Source organism: Hypanus sabinus, chromosome 8, assembly GCF_030144855.1.
Source record: "Hypanus sabinus isolate sHypSab1 chromosome 8, sHypSab1.hap1, whole genome shotgun sequence".
Classification (NCBI taxonomy): domain Eukaryota; kingdom Metazoa; phylum Chordata; class Chondrichthyes; order Myliobatiformes; family Dasyatidae; genus Hypanus; species Hypanus sabinus.
The window spans coordinates 55627697-55643069 of record NC_082713.1 but is presented as its reverse complement, the minus strand read 5'-3'; the positions used below and the strand labels follow the sequence as shown (position 1 = coordinate 55643069).

General features: G+C 42.5%; 1 protein-coding gene across 6 annotated transcripts in view; it reads left to right on the top strand.

Moving 5' to 3' along the window:
* Window positions 1-14617, top strand: part of LOC132398160 (protein sprouty homolog 2-like) — a 109758-nt gene extending 95141 nt beyond the window's left edge. For 2 of the 6 annotated variants that reach the window (XM_059977216.1, XM_059977218.1), the window contains exons 2-3: window positions 7182-7561; window positions 9449-14617. In XM_059977216.1, the coding sequence (XP_059833199.1) occupies window positions 9498-10400 (903 nt within the window). In that variant the 5' untranslated portion in view covers window positions 7182-7561; window positions 9449-9497 and the 3' untranslated portion in view covers window positions 10401-14617. Of the gene's footprint in view, window positions 1-5212; window positions 7562-7585; window positions 7987-8020; window positions 8607-9448 lie in introns of those variants that run through there. The other 4 variants (XM_059977217.1, XM_059977220.1, XM_059977219.1 and 1 more) reach the window with 4 other exon arrangements.
* The last annotated feature ends 756 nt before the right edge of the window (window positions 14618-15373 follow it).

Sequence of the window (15373 nt, the reverse complement as noted above, 5' to 3'; positions counted from 1 at the left end):
CAGGTACAGGTCAGTGGGACTAGATAGAAAAATGGTTCGGCACAGCCAAGAAGGGCCAAAAGGCCTAGTTCTGTGCTGCTGTGATGTTCTATGGAAATAGATTACATTTCTTCCATAGTGGCTAATGAAACTCAAGTAAATTTGGGATTCTAATCTGGTTCCATTAGTTTGTTTCCTTGTTTCTTTCTTACAATTAAAAATGTTCAGATACACCATGCCCTTCTTAAACCTTGTACCACAATAACACTAAATGTATAAATTGGTGCTAAAGGTGCAACTAAAAATGTTCAGGTACAACCATGCCCTTTGTTAAACTTTGTACCACAATAACACTAAATGTGTAAATTGGTGCTAAAGGTGCAACTAAAGTGAAAGCAAATTGCAATGAGAGTAATTCCTTTAGAAAGCACCTTGAAGCTCATGTTGATAGTTGTGTGTGTGATTTTGTAATATCCTAGAATATTATGACTATTTGCATCTTTAATCTCAATTGGACTGAAGGATTCAGGACTCTCACAGTTCCTGACACTTGTTTTCCAATCAGTTTTTAAATGGAAACAGAGTGCCACATTTTTTCTTGCTTTCATTGAAAAATTTCTTTCCTCCTTCTTACTATATATACTTTCACAAGATGTCATGCGTAATTCCACAGGGATCAGTTACTGTCCAGCATTCTACTGACATGGCAATTTTGATCAATGTACCTTGGCCATGAATGATGGCAGGCTATTCACTGCAGCCAGAGAAAATGGATCAGAGCTGAGTTCAATCCTCATTTCACCTGAGTCCACATTCAAAAACATTCCACTACTGCTTAACTTGCCCCTTCCTACCCTGTTTGGTTGGGAGTAGCAACTAACATGTGGGGATAAAGGGTTGCAGTCGTGCCAATCCTGAAATCCATTACAACACCCAGCTATTGTCAATTAACCTAATAGAAATTGGATTTTCTGCTCTATATGGTACTGTTACGAAATTATAGAGTACATTTATTGGAGAGCATTTATTCAACTCAACTCAGTAGTATTATAAATTTATAATAAAGATGATTTTGATTTTGTTTTTCTTCCCTCTTACAAAAGGGACTGGGACAGTCTGCACTCCTTCCTCGCCAGTAAAAGTAGAGCAGTCTGGAAAACATCCTTTTCGTTGCTGATCAGAAAAGTCAATCTGCCAAGTCTAAAACAATGAGGATTTACTTATGAACAAATACCAAGGCTCAGATGAAATGAACTGAAGGAACATCATAAACACCAGCTATGAGAATAAACTTGAGAAAGTGAAACTTTGCTGCTGTGATATGTTATAATTAAAAATACAGAGTAGGAAATGCAAAGAGACAGACAAATGGGAAGCCACACGTTTCCCATCTTTTGCTCTTAGAGAGTTGAAATGATGTTAAATTCTTTGGTGCAACAATCATTGAATATCATATGAAATAGATGGGAGACTGTAGTTTGATGTGGGTGTACATAAGACCATAAGACATCAGAGCAGAATTAGGCCACTTGGCCCATCGAGTCTGCTCTGCCGTTCAATCATGGCTGATCCTTTTTTTCCTCCTCAGCCCCACTCCCCATAACCTTTGATGCCATGTCTAATTATGAAACTTATCAAGCTCTGCCTTAAATACACCCAATGACCTGTGATATACAGCTGCCTGTGGTAATAAATTCCACTAGTTCACCACCCTCTGGCTAAAGAAATTTCTCCGCATCTCTGTTTTAAATGGATGCCCCTCTATCCTGAGGCTGGGCCCTCTTGTCCTAGACCCTCCCCACCATGGGAAGCATTCTTTCCATACCTACTCAACATTCAAAAAGTTTCAATGAGATCCCCCCCATCCTTCTAAATTCCAGCGAGTACAGATCCAGAACCATTAAACTTGCATTCCTGGATGAAGAGCACAGAACTGCTCACAATGCTCAAGGTGAGGCTTCACCAGTGCCTTATAAAGCCTCAGCATCACATCCCTGCTTTTGCATTCTAGACCTCTTGATATAAATGCTAACATTGCATTTGCCTTCCACACCACTGACTCACCCTGTAAGTTGACCTTTAGGGTGTTCTGCACAAGGACTCCCAAGTGCCTTTGCATCTCAGACTTTTGGATTTTCTCCCCATTTAGAAAGTAGTCTGCATATTTATTTCTACTACCAAATGGCATAGCCCTACATTTTCCAACATTGTATTTCATTTACCACTTTTTTGCCCATTCTCCTAATCTGTGCAAGTCCTTCTGCAGCCTACCTGTTTCCTTACCACTACCTGCCCCTTCACCAATCTTCATATCAAACGCAAACTTGGCAACAAAGCCATCTATTCCGTCAGCTAAATCATTAATATACAGCATAAAAAGAAGCGGTCCCAACACTGACCCCTGCGGAACACCACTGGTCACTGGCGGCCAACCTGAAAAGGATCCTTTTATTCCCACTTGCTGCCCTCTACCAATCAGCCAATGTTCTAACAATGCCAGTAACTTTCCTGTAGTAGAATGGGCTCTTAACCTAGTAAGCAGCCTCATGTGTGGCACTTTATCAAAGGCATTCTGAAAGTTCAAATTTACAATATCCACTGCATTCCTTTTATCTATCATACTTGTAATCTCCTCAAATAGAGATTATGAAAAAGAGTATTGATATGTTTAGTGGTGGTCACAAGATAGAGCATAACTTGAAAATATATGATGTTGTGTTTTTTTTTGTTGGAAGAGTAAAAAACAATCTTTTTGATTATGAGAAATATTAAGTGTTGGGAAACACAGGAAGTAAGAATTCAGTTACAAGAAACAATTCAGAATCAGAATGAAGTTTACTATTCCTGACATACTTCTTGAAATTTGTTGTTTTGCAGCTCGAGTACAAAGGCATAAAAGTACAATAATTTTCAAAATAAGTAATTAGTGCAAAAGACAATAGAATTATGAGATAGTGCTCATGGACCATTCAGAAATCTTCTGGCAGAGGGGAAGTAGCTGTTTCTGAATTGCTGAGAGTGGGTGTTCAGGCTCCTGCACCTCTTTTTTGAAGGTAGTAACAAGAAGTAGGCATGCCGCGGATGATAAGGGTCTTTGGTGGCAGATGCCTCCTTTTTTGAAACACCACCTCTTGAATACGTCCGCAATGGTAGGGCGGGCTGTGCCCATGATGAAACTGGCTGAGTCTACAACTATCTGCCACCCTCTTATATTCTTGCGCATTAGCGCCAACATGCCAGTCTGGATGCTCTCCATCGTACATCTGTAGGTAATTGCAAGAGTCCTTGGGGACATACCAAATCTCCTCAAACTCCTGATAAGGTAGAGCCACAGCATGCCTTCTTCATGATTGCGTAACTAGGAAGGCAAATATACCGGATGTTGGTCATCATTACTATGGCACAAAAATAAAAAAAATTGTTGAGATTGTGAAGGGGGTAAGTGAAATTTAGAGTTTCATTAAACAAGCATATAGCCACCTTGGATTCATTAGACTAATTTTGTGGATGAGGGGTTGTCGTGTAAGGGAAAAGACCGATTTGCCAAAGTCTATTGTTTAGGGTAATACGCGATGGTATCTTGCAGCTTACAAGGTTCTGAGATGGACAGAGGGAATGGATGCTGAGATCATTTCTTCTTGGTAGAAAATCCAGAATTGGATGATGTTAAGTCACAATGAGTTAACCATTTTGAACTGGATTGAGAAAAAAACACTTTCTTCAGAGAACTGGAGAGGAGTAAAATGCTCCATCTCAGAGGACTTTGGATGCTCAATCATTAGAACCAAGGTTGATGGATTTTTCAGCAAAGTGAATCAGAGGATATGGAGATCAGGCAGCAGAGTGGATTCAAACATATCATCCTACTGAAGCATGCAGCAGGCTTGGCGTACCGTATGGCCTTTCCCTGACTTAATTTCCCAGATTTCTGAATTAGGGTACTGTATAAGGATAAAATCACAGACATGTGCAGTTACAGTGAATTTTAATCACTAGTGCCATACTTTTACTTCAAATACATTTTGAATGCATCTGTCAAACAACCTAACACCGAAAAAAATCGGCTACTTTTTACTGCCTTCAAAATTCTCAGGTTTACAAAAGAATCCTTCATCTCCCAGTTAAAGAAATGCTTTGCTACCTCTAGCAAACCACTCCTCCTACTCTCCCCCACCCCCACATGCCACCTTCCATTTACAAAGACATGCTTGATTGCTCATTCACCGAGCAACTCTACCTCTTAAACACCCCCTCCCCCTTTCCCCCTTTGAGAGAAGCACTCTACACCTGGCAAATCTCTGTTTCACAAAAACTGTCTGAGCGCTTTCTAAATCACTCAATTCACAGAAACAACCCTATTCTACAGTCTACCAATTTTGAAAGGCATTCTACTTGCTTCACACATTCCCTCCTTTCTAGGTTATTTCTCGCTCACACTTCCACCTGGTAATGCAACGGTAATCTTTCTTATCTTTTCCTTTTTGCTTGAAACTTCAGCTGTTACCTTTGCTTCATTTCAGGAGAACATCTTGACTGTGAAGATTATAAAACAGTGTTAACAATTTCCCAGCCAAAGTAATTGGACAATAGATTCTACCGATATGACCTGTTAGTTTGCATACTTCTCTCACAAGGAACAATTCAATTTATTTCAAACATCCCAATTTATGACCATCAAATTTGTAAAAGAAACATCATTCTCTGTAATGCAAGCATTCCTGGTAGGGGTATTATTTAGACATTTATTTTCCTCAAAGGTATCTACATGTGATACTACCAAATGATCTGCTAGGTAATTTGCAGTGTTAGGTTGCTTGACAGACACAGTGGGAAGTTAAGAGTTGGTAATAGTTGTACATGTAGACCAGGATAGATATTAGGCCATTAGTAAAGGTGTGCCAGATTTTGAGTCCAGAAGTAATTTATTATTGACACCAAATGTCAAATGTTTATTACCATGATGCAATCGGATCTGGATTTGAAAAGATCATTGTTAGCCATAGGCTGTAAAATAGCACATATTTGCTTTATGAAAGTGTTTCCATGAGCAAGGTACAAGGAGAGGTGATGGCAGTCTAACAGTACATAAGTAATAGCTTCATCCAATTCATCTGGTTTAGATCTGATGGTGATGATGATGTCAAAGGAAACTATCCAATAAGCCCTTCTCATTGAAAATTTCCCTTCCCAAAATGAGACGATTTACCACCTCAGCTCCAAGTCCAAGTTACAAGAATTTAATGGTACATTTAGTAATAGAAAATCATGCATAAACAAAATGTTTGCAAAGAAGTTCAGTTTGAAAGCCCATTGGAATAAAATTCAAGGACCAATGTCAGTACCTGAAACAGAGGTGTAGTTTAATAGGAGCGATTAGACTAGATGGGAACTGTGTAGAAAGGTTCATGGATTTTTGCGGGAAAGGCACCTTTAGGGAAGAGAAATGCTTTAGTCGGCTCTTGGTCTTTAGAGTTGAGAGGCAGAGGGGTGAGGAAAGGGATTAAAAACAAACCGTTTAGGTTTAATTTGACGAGGGAAAACACTGTCAAACAGGTCAGCCCTCTCATTCCTATCCCGACATAAGATAGTGTCCATTTGAGACACACTGGCTGGCAGGCTTGCATTCCTCGGGATAAAGGGTCTGTTCGGAATTTAAGCCTCCCAGCGTTCGTCTGAGTTTCTGGACATTCAGGGATTCTGATAAATAGGATCTGCTTGGTTTGAGAGTGACAGATGCACCTGGGTGAGTCTACCAAGTCTCGGGAATCCATCCTTTGCAGCTACTTTTAAGGAAGGTGACAAACTGCAAAATCTCAATGTGTGTCGTGTGGTCTAAATAAACTTTTCAATGCGAGTAGGTACATTCAGTTAGAAAAATGAATATTTAGTTGGAAAAAATATAAGCTAAACAACGACAGAGAACGGCAATGCGTTTAGCAATATAATTATAGTGCACAGTAATTTAGCTTTAAGTTCCATTTAACATTGCTTATTCTATATTATTAATATTTAGTGATAAAGCATTATTAAAGTTCAGATGTCTTATTATCGTAACAATATTGTTTCGAGCCAAGCAGCACCACTGCCTTTAAATCGGCGGTTTTACTGCTCTTGCTGGCAGTAAGGAATGCATGATCTACATTCAGGAAAATAAATCATACAAACTACTTAACTAAACAATTTATACAAAACGGTGTAAAGGCAAATTGAAGAGATGGTTGTTCAAAGCACGTGACAAGGAGTCTCTTTGGAGGCAAGATTTTGCTCTTTTGTGGTTTTCAGTCACAAGGTCATAGATGAGAGCTTACTGTGCTGTATGAATGCTGAAGGGAATCCAGCTCATGCCAAATCCTGTATGTTTTCGACAAGCGGTTCAAAGGCTTTGTTTACCCCGTGACCTCCCACTAAGTGAGAGACCGAACCGGAGTCCCTCCTCTGTGCCCTGATGTCATATGTTGGGAGATGATTCAGAAGAATGGCCAGGAGAAAACAGGGATTGTGAATGGCTTCTTACGCCATTCAGTCACCTTCCGCGCTAAATCAAACTTTATTGATGTTTCTGGTAGACCCTTCTGCTTATAACCGGGACAAACACCTGTTACAGGTTTGCTGTAATTCATACACCGATTGTTCCTTAGCAGACGCAAGTCTCTCAACAGTACTGCTGTGGAGTTTAATAATCTTAAACCAACAAAATCGGAGAAAATGAACATGCAGAAAAAGCACCAGAGTTTCAGCATAACAGGTGGCCAGGTTAAAATGCCTCTCCAACTGCGCGAACAGGTGGCAATTTGCTGCTCGGTGACAGGGAATCAGACCTGGGGGGAGTCGAGACACTATCTTCAGTCCTGTCATCCCCCCTCTCTCTGAGATTACCCAGGTGGTTTTAAAAGCATCGGTAATGGCTTTCTATGGATCGAAAATATGAATCAATATTTTCAAAAATGCTTGCCTTCTTCCCAAGTATACCGTATAAATAGCATGTCCGCTCTGCCCCTGCCATCGCCTTGTCTTTTTTGCATAAAGATTATATGAATCTCCGCGGGAGAACATGTTAATCTGAGGGTGTTTCCCGTGTGGAGACTCGCAGTGCACGAAACATTTGGGGTGGGTTTAAAAACTTCGACTCGCAATTCAAAGGTTGCGAGCAGCACATTTACTCCGTCAGTGCCGATTATTTAACAAGCTTTTGCTTTAAATAGTTTTTCAGCTTCACCAATGGCCCACGACCGGATGCGGAGAAGCCTTTGGGACGGCAAATGGCCTATTCAGTTTCACGTGGATGACGCCATTTAGCCATTAGCTATAACCGGACAAATCACTGCATATTGAAGAGAGTGTGGAGTCGGGACGGTGCTGTTTGTTTGGGGGAAAAATCATCGTGGTGTGAAGTGCATCTGAGTCACTCGCAGAGCTGCTGCGGCATCGGGAGGGGTATGCTCCGCCGGTAGTCTCCCCAGGACACAGCGCCCTTCACTCTAGGAGCTTGTCATTGATCGGATACTCGCTGCACTTGAAGCACAGCAGACAAGGTTACTGCCACAGTTCACATCGCAAAGGAACAACCGACATCTTTGGCGAGGTGAGGGACCTGCACGCCGGTTTACAATATAACACGGCTTGCCTAAGTGTGTATTATACGTTATATATTCTATTTTGTCGGGTCTGTACGCTTAATGTGCCAGACTTGAGCTGGTTTTCTGCACAGGGTTAACACTAATTTCAAACAAATGCCAAGATCTTTCCGATCATTGATCACTTATCTCTTAACACAGGGGACTGACTGCATTAAACTAGACCCGGCCGCAGCATACTGTTACTGGTGTGAAGGGAGGGGGAGGAGATTATATTTAATATCGATCAAAACCTAAGAGCAGCCTTATTTTACTGTAACTACTTGAGAAACGGATCCAGCCCTATCCATTAAAGAACGAAAGCCAGACTGTAAAGTTCACTGCCTTCTGGCTATTGAACACAGACCGGGCCAGTCTTCACCTGAATTTTATGGTAAATGTGTAATCCCTTAACTGGAGGGGGGGGGGCATTGTTTTTCTTAAACATATTTATTGGACAGCTACTTTTATGCATTTGTTTGTATTTCAGTGTCTGCGATTTCATTTGGATTTTCAGTTCCCACCGACGAATCTCTAACCGGGGAGTGCCCCGAACATTAAGTATGCCCGGAGTTAGGTGGGATGGGGTGGGGCCCCCGAGGGTTGATTTATGTGGAAGGCTGGCGGAGAACTCACTCTCCTACATGTGGTCCCAGTGCCGAAGAGAATGGGTGGTTCTGCATGTGTTTACAGCGGAGCCTGGTCAGTGTGTAGCGCTGTCTAATAGCCCCGACAAGTATTTGACTTTTCCCATGTAGTATCCATTTCATGCCAACTTGCTGTATCGGACTCGACACAACCGGAAATGCAGACACCCTGCCATTCAATAGCAGTTGGAAGAGCATGGCGCTCCGCTGGGGCTCATTCCTCGCTCTTCATCTCCGCTTCAGTATCGTCCTGACTGTCCGTGGAGCCAGCTTCCTCCTGCATCTAGAACAATGAACATGGTTAGACATTTCAGCACTTTTGACTACAGCCGCACCGCAGAGAGTGATGACTATTTCTAGGAAGCGGGTAAACTCAGTTACGCTAGGAAAATAATGTAGAATTGAATCTTGTTTTGCAATCCGGACTGCTAAACAATGTCACGATTTTGAATTTGCAACAGATGGTTTGCATTCAGCTGTGCGTTGTCGGGCTATGGCATGTGTAAAATACCATGAGCTTTTGACGCGTAGTATCTCTAAGTGACCGGGAACGGGTAGGTAGGTCTGAAAGCGGGATATGCGAGGTGTCACTTGGCCGATGAACAGCAATGTTTCCTCGGCAATTACCCCCCCCCCCCCAGCAGTGACTGAAAGGGAAAAGTGGATGGAGCAGGGAAGTCATGATGAATCCGTTCTCGGAGAGTGCGTGTGTGAACTGTGAGCCGGAGTTCAGTGTGTTTCTAATGGTCCTGCTGAATGTGTAAATAAAACTGGTTGCTGCTTTAGGAGGAACGAAGACAGTCTTAGACCTATAAAGAGATGTTTTACCATTCCGACTGCAAATTTCTTTACCGTGTCGCCCAGTCTATGCTAAAAATGATTATGAAATCCGGACACTGTGTATGATACCTGTCATGTCTTGCACGAGGTTGAATCGCCTAATTGTTTTAAATATTTTCTCCCTTCTTCCAAACTTAAGGACTTAAAGGCTGGATGTTGAGCCTCTGCCGGGCGCGATGTTTGGATCAGGTGGGGGAGGCTAGATTGGGAGGGGTAAAGTGGCTTTCCTCTCTTATTTCTGGTTAACTGGATAGGTATGGTAGGAAAGGAGGGCTCCCAAACGCCAAGACATGAAGGCGGAGGGCGGGTCCGCGGCAGTGTGTGAGTGTTCTCTTCCTGACATTTCTCTCCGTTCTGTCTTCGCCACAGGTCTGACCGATGAGCAGCCAGCCCGCAGGCCTGCACCGGTCGCAGTCTGATGGAAGCCCCAACGCACGTGGAGCCACCCCTCCCTCTCCAGCTCGCTCACGACAGGGGACGACTGCGGATTGATCCTGACCCGGGAGAGATGCAGGGTCCGGTGCTCTCCATCGATCAGATCCGGGCCATCCGAGCCAACAACGACTACGTGGAAAGGCCCATGGTCCTCAGTGCGAAGGTCGCGACCAGTAGCCCGTCCAGCGCGGCGCAGAAGTGGGAAAGGACAACGGAGCTGAGCCTGGGCGTGGAACCACGCTCCTCCACGCAGCTCCATCAGCAGGTGCAGCAACACTTGAGCCGATCTACCAGTACTGTCAGTTCCGCGTCCCGCAGCAGCACCACCTCCGACCAGAGACTGCTGGTTAGCCTCAGCTCATCGCCTTCTGCCCAAGGAATTGTCAGGGCACAGCCCAAGGCTGACCTCAAACCCGACTTTAACAAGACTCTGGGTGGCGAGGACTGGAACCAACACTCTCTGCGGTGCGAGGAATGCGGGAAGTGCAAGTGCGGCTCCTGCACAGCCCCGAGGACTCTGCCTTCGTGCTGGCTCTGTGACCAGAGGTGCCTTTGCTCATTCCAGAGCGCCCTAGATTACGGCACTTGTGTATGTTGTGTCAAGGGCCTCTTCTACCACTGTTCCAACGACGACGAGGACAACTGTGCGGACAATCCGTGCTCCTGCAGCCAAGGCCACTGCTGCGCTCGTTGGACCGCCATGGGCCTCATCTCCATCTTCCTGCCCTGCTTATGGTGCTATTTGCCAGCTAAAGGATGCCTCCGGGTCTGCCAGGGATGTTACGACGGCGTCAAGAGGCCGGGCTGCAGGTGCAAGAACTCCAATACCGTGTGCAGGAAGGTTTCGAAGGCACCTTGTCCTAAAACCCTCGACAAACCCTTATGACCAAGACACCCCTTCTACCGTGAACAATATTAACCCTGTGGATGTTCAGAAAGCACACCTCCAAAGCTTTCTTCACTCACTGTAGAGATTTCCAAGAGAGATTGAATTACTTCTGGCGCCCAGACTACCCCAGCACGTGTGTGCGCGCAAGAAGGGAGAAGAGAGTGGAGTGTAGGCTCTCAGCGAGATGTTTGTACAGAGCATCTTCCTGAAAATCTAATGGTTCTATTACTATCTTGGCGTTTGAGCGTTTATAATTTACCCAGGGAATCGGGACCATCTATCCCCTTCCATGTTAAGCACCTTCCTGTGGGTTCTTCCTGTGTTCGTTGCAGGCTCAGACCCTTCCTCTTGTGGCTGAATGGCTGAAAAACCCGGCGTCGAGTTTCAGTACACCAACCGAAAGAATTTAAATGTTCTTTCTCGGTCGCCCACCTCCCCCGTCCCCAGCCCTCGCTCTGAAGGGTGCTCACCGGGACTTGATGGGTGTCCATCTCGGAGGTCCTGAGACTCGGAAGTCAGTTTGTTTCTTCCTTCTCACTTCCAGTTAGAGACCTCGGGACTAAGCCCATTAGCTAGATGGACCTGTCCTTGGTAAACCACTCAGTTTATGGGAAAACCATGCAACTTGTCTTCCGTCAGCGCATTAAATATTTATTGCTTGGCTAGAAATGCGATATAGTCCATTGATAATATATTCTCCCTCTCCTCAATCACTGATACAATTATTTATGTATTTTGCCGTCAGTTACTCACGCAGATCGGTTACGGGAGGGACAAAGTTTGAAACCGTTTTGATTCTTTGTCGGTTCCTATGCATTCGAAGAGTGATTCTTTGTGTTTGCTAACTATAGTGGGCTGCTATTCAGATTCGGTGGATTTGTGCTTTTAAGAGGAAACACATTGTTACACAGCGGCTAAATATGGATTTCAACATGTTGGAAGTTTGACACTGTGTGTGCCGTGGGTGGATTGAGAAGTTGGGCTGGGACACTAATGGCGAAGAAGTAGGATTTCCCAGTTTTACGGCAAACTTTTTTTTACTTTGAAGTATAATGCGCGTAACTCTTCCCTAGCTCCCGAGATAGGGCTTCCTTACTGGGAAGGAACGCGTGCTGAAATGGCCTGGGTCCTGCTAGGATGGTAAAGTGCAGCTTAAACGACATTTGGCACTAAAGTTATTGCGCCACATGTTGACAAGTACGTGTTGGCAAATGTCATTTCCGCTGTATAAAATGACTTCGTTTCGGGGTGGCAGCGTGAGCCCCTGGGGACTTCAGTTCCGCTGTGTTCATCGGCAGACTGATGGGCAACATCCCATCCCAGAATAAGATATCTCGTTAAAACACGCCAGCCTACTGTCTGTAATTCTGCCGACAAGTGTATAAATTATTCCATGTAGATATGAACCTATTATAATCTGGTTGTCTTTTAACGTAATCGCCCTCCCAAGGTTCCGCTCAGACACTACACTTCATCCCATCTTTCACGAAATTTTAGTTACACTAGTTATGTTATTAATTAATTAGTTGTAAGACTATCTGCTTCATCACTCCCCAAGGGGACTAAAATTAATCACTTAAAACAGCCATTGCAGAGTTATAGCATTGGTTTAACATTGTCGTTGAATTCCAGTCAGTGTGACTCTTAAATTGTAACATTGTTATAGGAAACTAGAGATTAAGTGTTTCTTCTGTATTTTTTCCATATCGAGATAAATCGAGTTTGACTCTTGGCCAGTGATTCTGCATTTCAGAAGGGCATCGTCAGCACTTTTAGGCTTGTATTCTTTTTAGTCTATTTGTCTGACCAATAATTTACAATTAGTAAGTTCAGTTCTTCAACGCCCCCTCCCCAAATTGCCAAGTCTGAAATATAAGGAATAGTACGATCACCTCGGTCGCACCGTGGTCTTGCATGGGCCTCTCTATCCAAGTCCAATAAGATTTCATTACATGAAGTAAAACTTGGGGTTTTCTTTGTAATGTAACATTACTATGCCCGAAATACAGCCTGTCTTCTGAAAGGAAGGCGCTAACCCCCATGGACCAGAGTTGCTTGTCAACCGGAATGGTTTTCCTTGGGACTTTAAACGTTCCAGGAGAGTGGAATGGATCGAAAGGTAAGAGAGCCAAGGTTGTTCAACCTTCGCTGACCTTTCTTTCATTAACCCCAGCGGGGCGTGGGTTGGAGGCTGGGGGAATCTCTTGGTTAAAGAGGGCAGCCATGAGAATCCAGGATCCTCCTGGCCAAGACACCGGCAATCGAAAAACAAATGTAGAAAGGGAAGCCTCGTCACAGTAGTTGCGGAGAAGCATTGGGACTTCCAGTGCAACGGAGTCGAGCTCTGTGCAACGAGGATATCGTTTTAAGGGTTATACTTGAATGGCCTGTGACTATTCCCAATTAGTTATTATAGAGCGGCTACTAAATAATTCAAAACACAAATCCTTTCGGCTATCCCAAGGGATGGTCTGCCCTTTTAGAGTGACGTCTGTGGTAAGAACAGTAACAGTATATCTAAGAATTGCAACGCTCTCGCCCTGTAGTATCTCTGATCAAAACGGTTTCTTAAATTATGTATTTGTATTTTAAGCATGTAAGTTCTTGGGTCATCGGCATTTGTGCAAATTGAAACTGTAATGATGGTTGCATTTATAATGCAAACTGACCCATATTGAGCATAGTAGCCAGGGAATGATTTGTTACATTATGGGCGGTAGTTCATGGTTTTCCTAGAAACGACTTTTCTTTTTCCAAAAATACTTCCCCCACCATCCGCACAAACTTTGCAAATTTGCAACACGGGACATTCATTCACTGTAACTAGCATATAATTGAATTTTCTTACAAGATTTGCATTATGTCAACATGGTTTTCCTAGAAGCTGTTTGGCAATCTGAAAAAAAAAATCAGGAGACAAACTGCTGTTTTTGTAAAAGTCGGTGCGTGTTTAACAATTATGCAGCGGAGTGGGCTCAGCCCGCTACCTAACAATCATTACCTGAGAGGACTGTAATCAGTTTGAATAAGCCATACTGAACCTGTTGGGATCCGGAAGAGAACAACTTTATTTTGGACTATGATGCAGTGACACTTTATTGCCTGGATGTCTGGAGCACGTGTCGGATCACAGTTCAGCGTACAATCTGGACCTTGATGAAATCAGAGGCAGAAACACGGGCACGTTTCGAAGAGATCTAACCAGACGTCACGTTCACGAGCATTTTCTTGCTTTCTTTGGGCTGTGAACACGGCAAGAGCCTGCTCTTTGTTATAGTTACTTTCATATATTTTTCTATATACAATATTATTAATACTGTGAATGGTGCCATATGAAGGAAGAACTCCAGTTATTGGTACAATGTACATTCAGGTGAATGTCCGACTCCGTCTCCCGCTAACATCAGGCTCTATTACCCTATATACAAAATTCAGTTATTGCATTGCTTAGGTACAATTGGCTTCCTGTATATCAATCAAAAGTTACGGATTCTTTTATGTTTTACCATTATGTTGATTAGTCTGAATATTTATTTGAAGTTTTATTTTATAAGATATTTATTTAAACACAACACCCTTTAGAAAAAAAAATTACTGTACGGAACTTGCTGCAAAAATGTAAGGGTGGCACTACAGAGCTGAATAAAGGTATAAAATAGAAATATATTAATTTTCAAATGAAAGTGTTTCGTTTGTTTTATTCTGCGGCTGCAGTGGAACTAGCCTCTCTTTGACATTCGTGGTCCAAAGCACCCAGGCCATATCTTCCCATTCTGGGATTTTAAAATTCAGAATCCCAGAGATCTCTCCATGAGGGAAATACAAATGGCTTTTTTTTTCATGCATTTTACATATTTTCTTGTGTGTGGAGAAATTCGCCAAGCAATGGCTTTGGTTGATCAAAATGTTAAGTAGGCCAAGAAGGCTACATAATGAACTGACTAGTAACTTGTGTTATGCATCCTTAATAGTGGAAAGTTGTGATGGCCTTCATTCTTAATCACAACAATGCCAAAACTATTTTTTTAGATGGAGGTTTTTGTCCCAATCATGATAAAGAAGGAACAGGTTCAAAGAATGAATGATTTATGTATACATTGAAAACCTAATGACTTTGCTGATCTTACCCTTCTCAATGGAAGATGCTGGAGGTGGTTTTGAAATAAACATGTTGAGTTATACATTACATCCTGTAAATAATATAACAGCCTCTGGGTACCACTGGTGGAGGTCAATTATGGAGTCTAATATCAAGGTCACTGACCATTGGGAATAGGAACTAACAATATTGGTAATTAAACACCTATTTCAGAAAATGATTTTTGGCCCAGCTCAGGAATGCGTGTGTGTGTACAAGAATGAAACATGTTTGTGTTTTTCATCTATCATATGCTGTAGGCATAAAACCCGTAGCAGTACTTAATAATTTTAGATAGATTCTTAGAAGGTTTTAGCTGCCGAAACAGACATTCTCTTCCTGGTGACAAAATCATATAGACTTTTACATACAGATTTTAGAAGCACTTAATAGTGGATATATGCAGTTGGTTACACGATCAAAATTAAAACCAGACTAATATGAAAACAACACTGACACTTCCTTTCCTTTGCTCTAACATGTGTCCAAACTTATTCACTGAGCAGAAGTCTTTTTATCCTATCACATGATCAATTCTGACAATTCAATTTGTGCCCTGTGGATTTGAGATTTAAAGATGCTCAGAACTCCTCTAGTTTTGTTTTAAAAGTATTATTCCATTTAGGACATTGTCCTTTGTTATGAGGTATGCGTTTAGCATTCTTCCACAATGAACAGACCTTTAATTAGCCAATATTTAATTTAATAAAATGCACACTGTTGTGACTAAAATTTTACTACAGTATATTTTTCTGCTTAACTGAATTATTTGCAACATGAAAAACAGTATACCGATTAGAAAGAAGAAATGTTTCTTTATCCCAGGAAATCT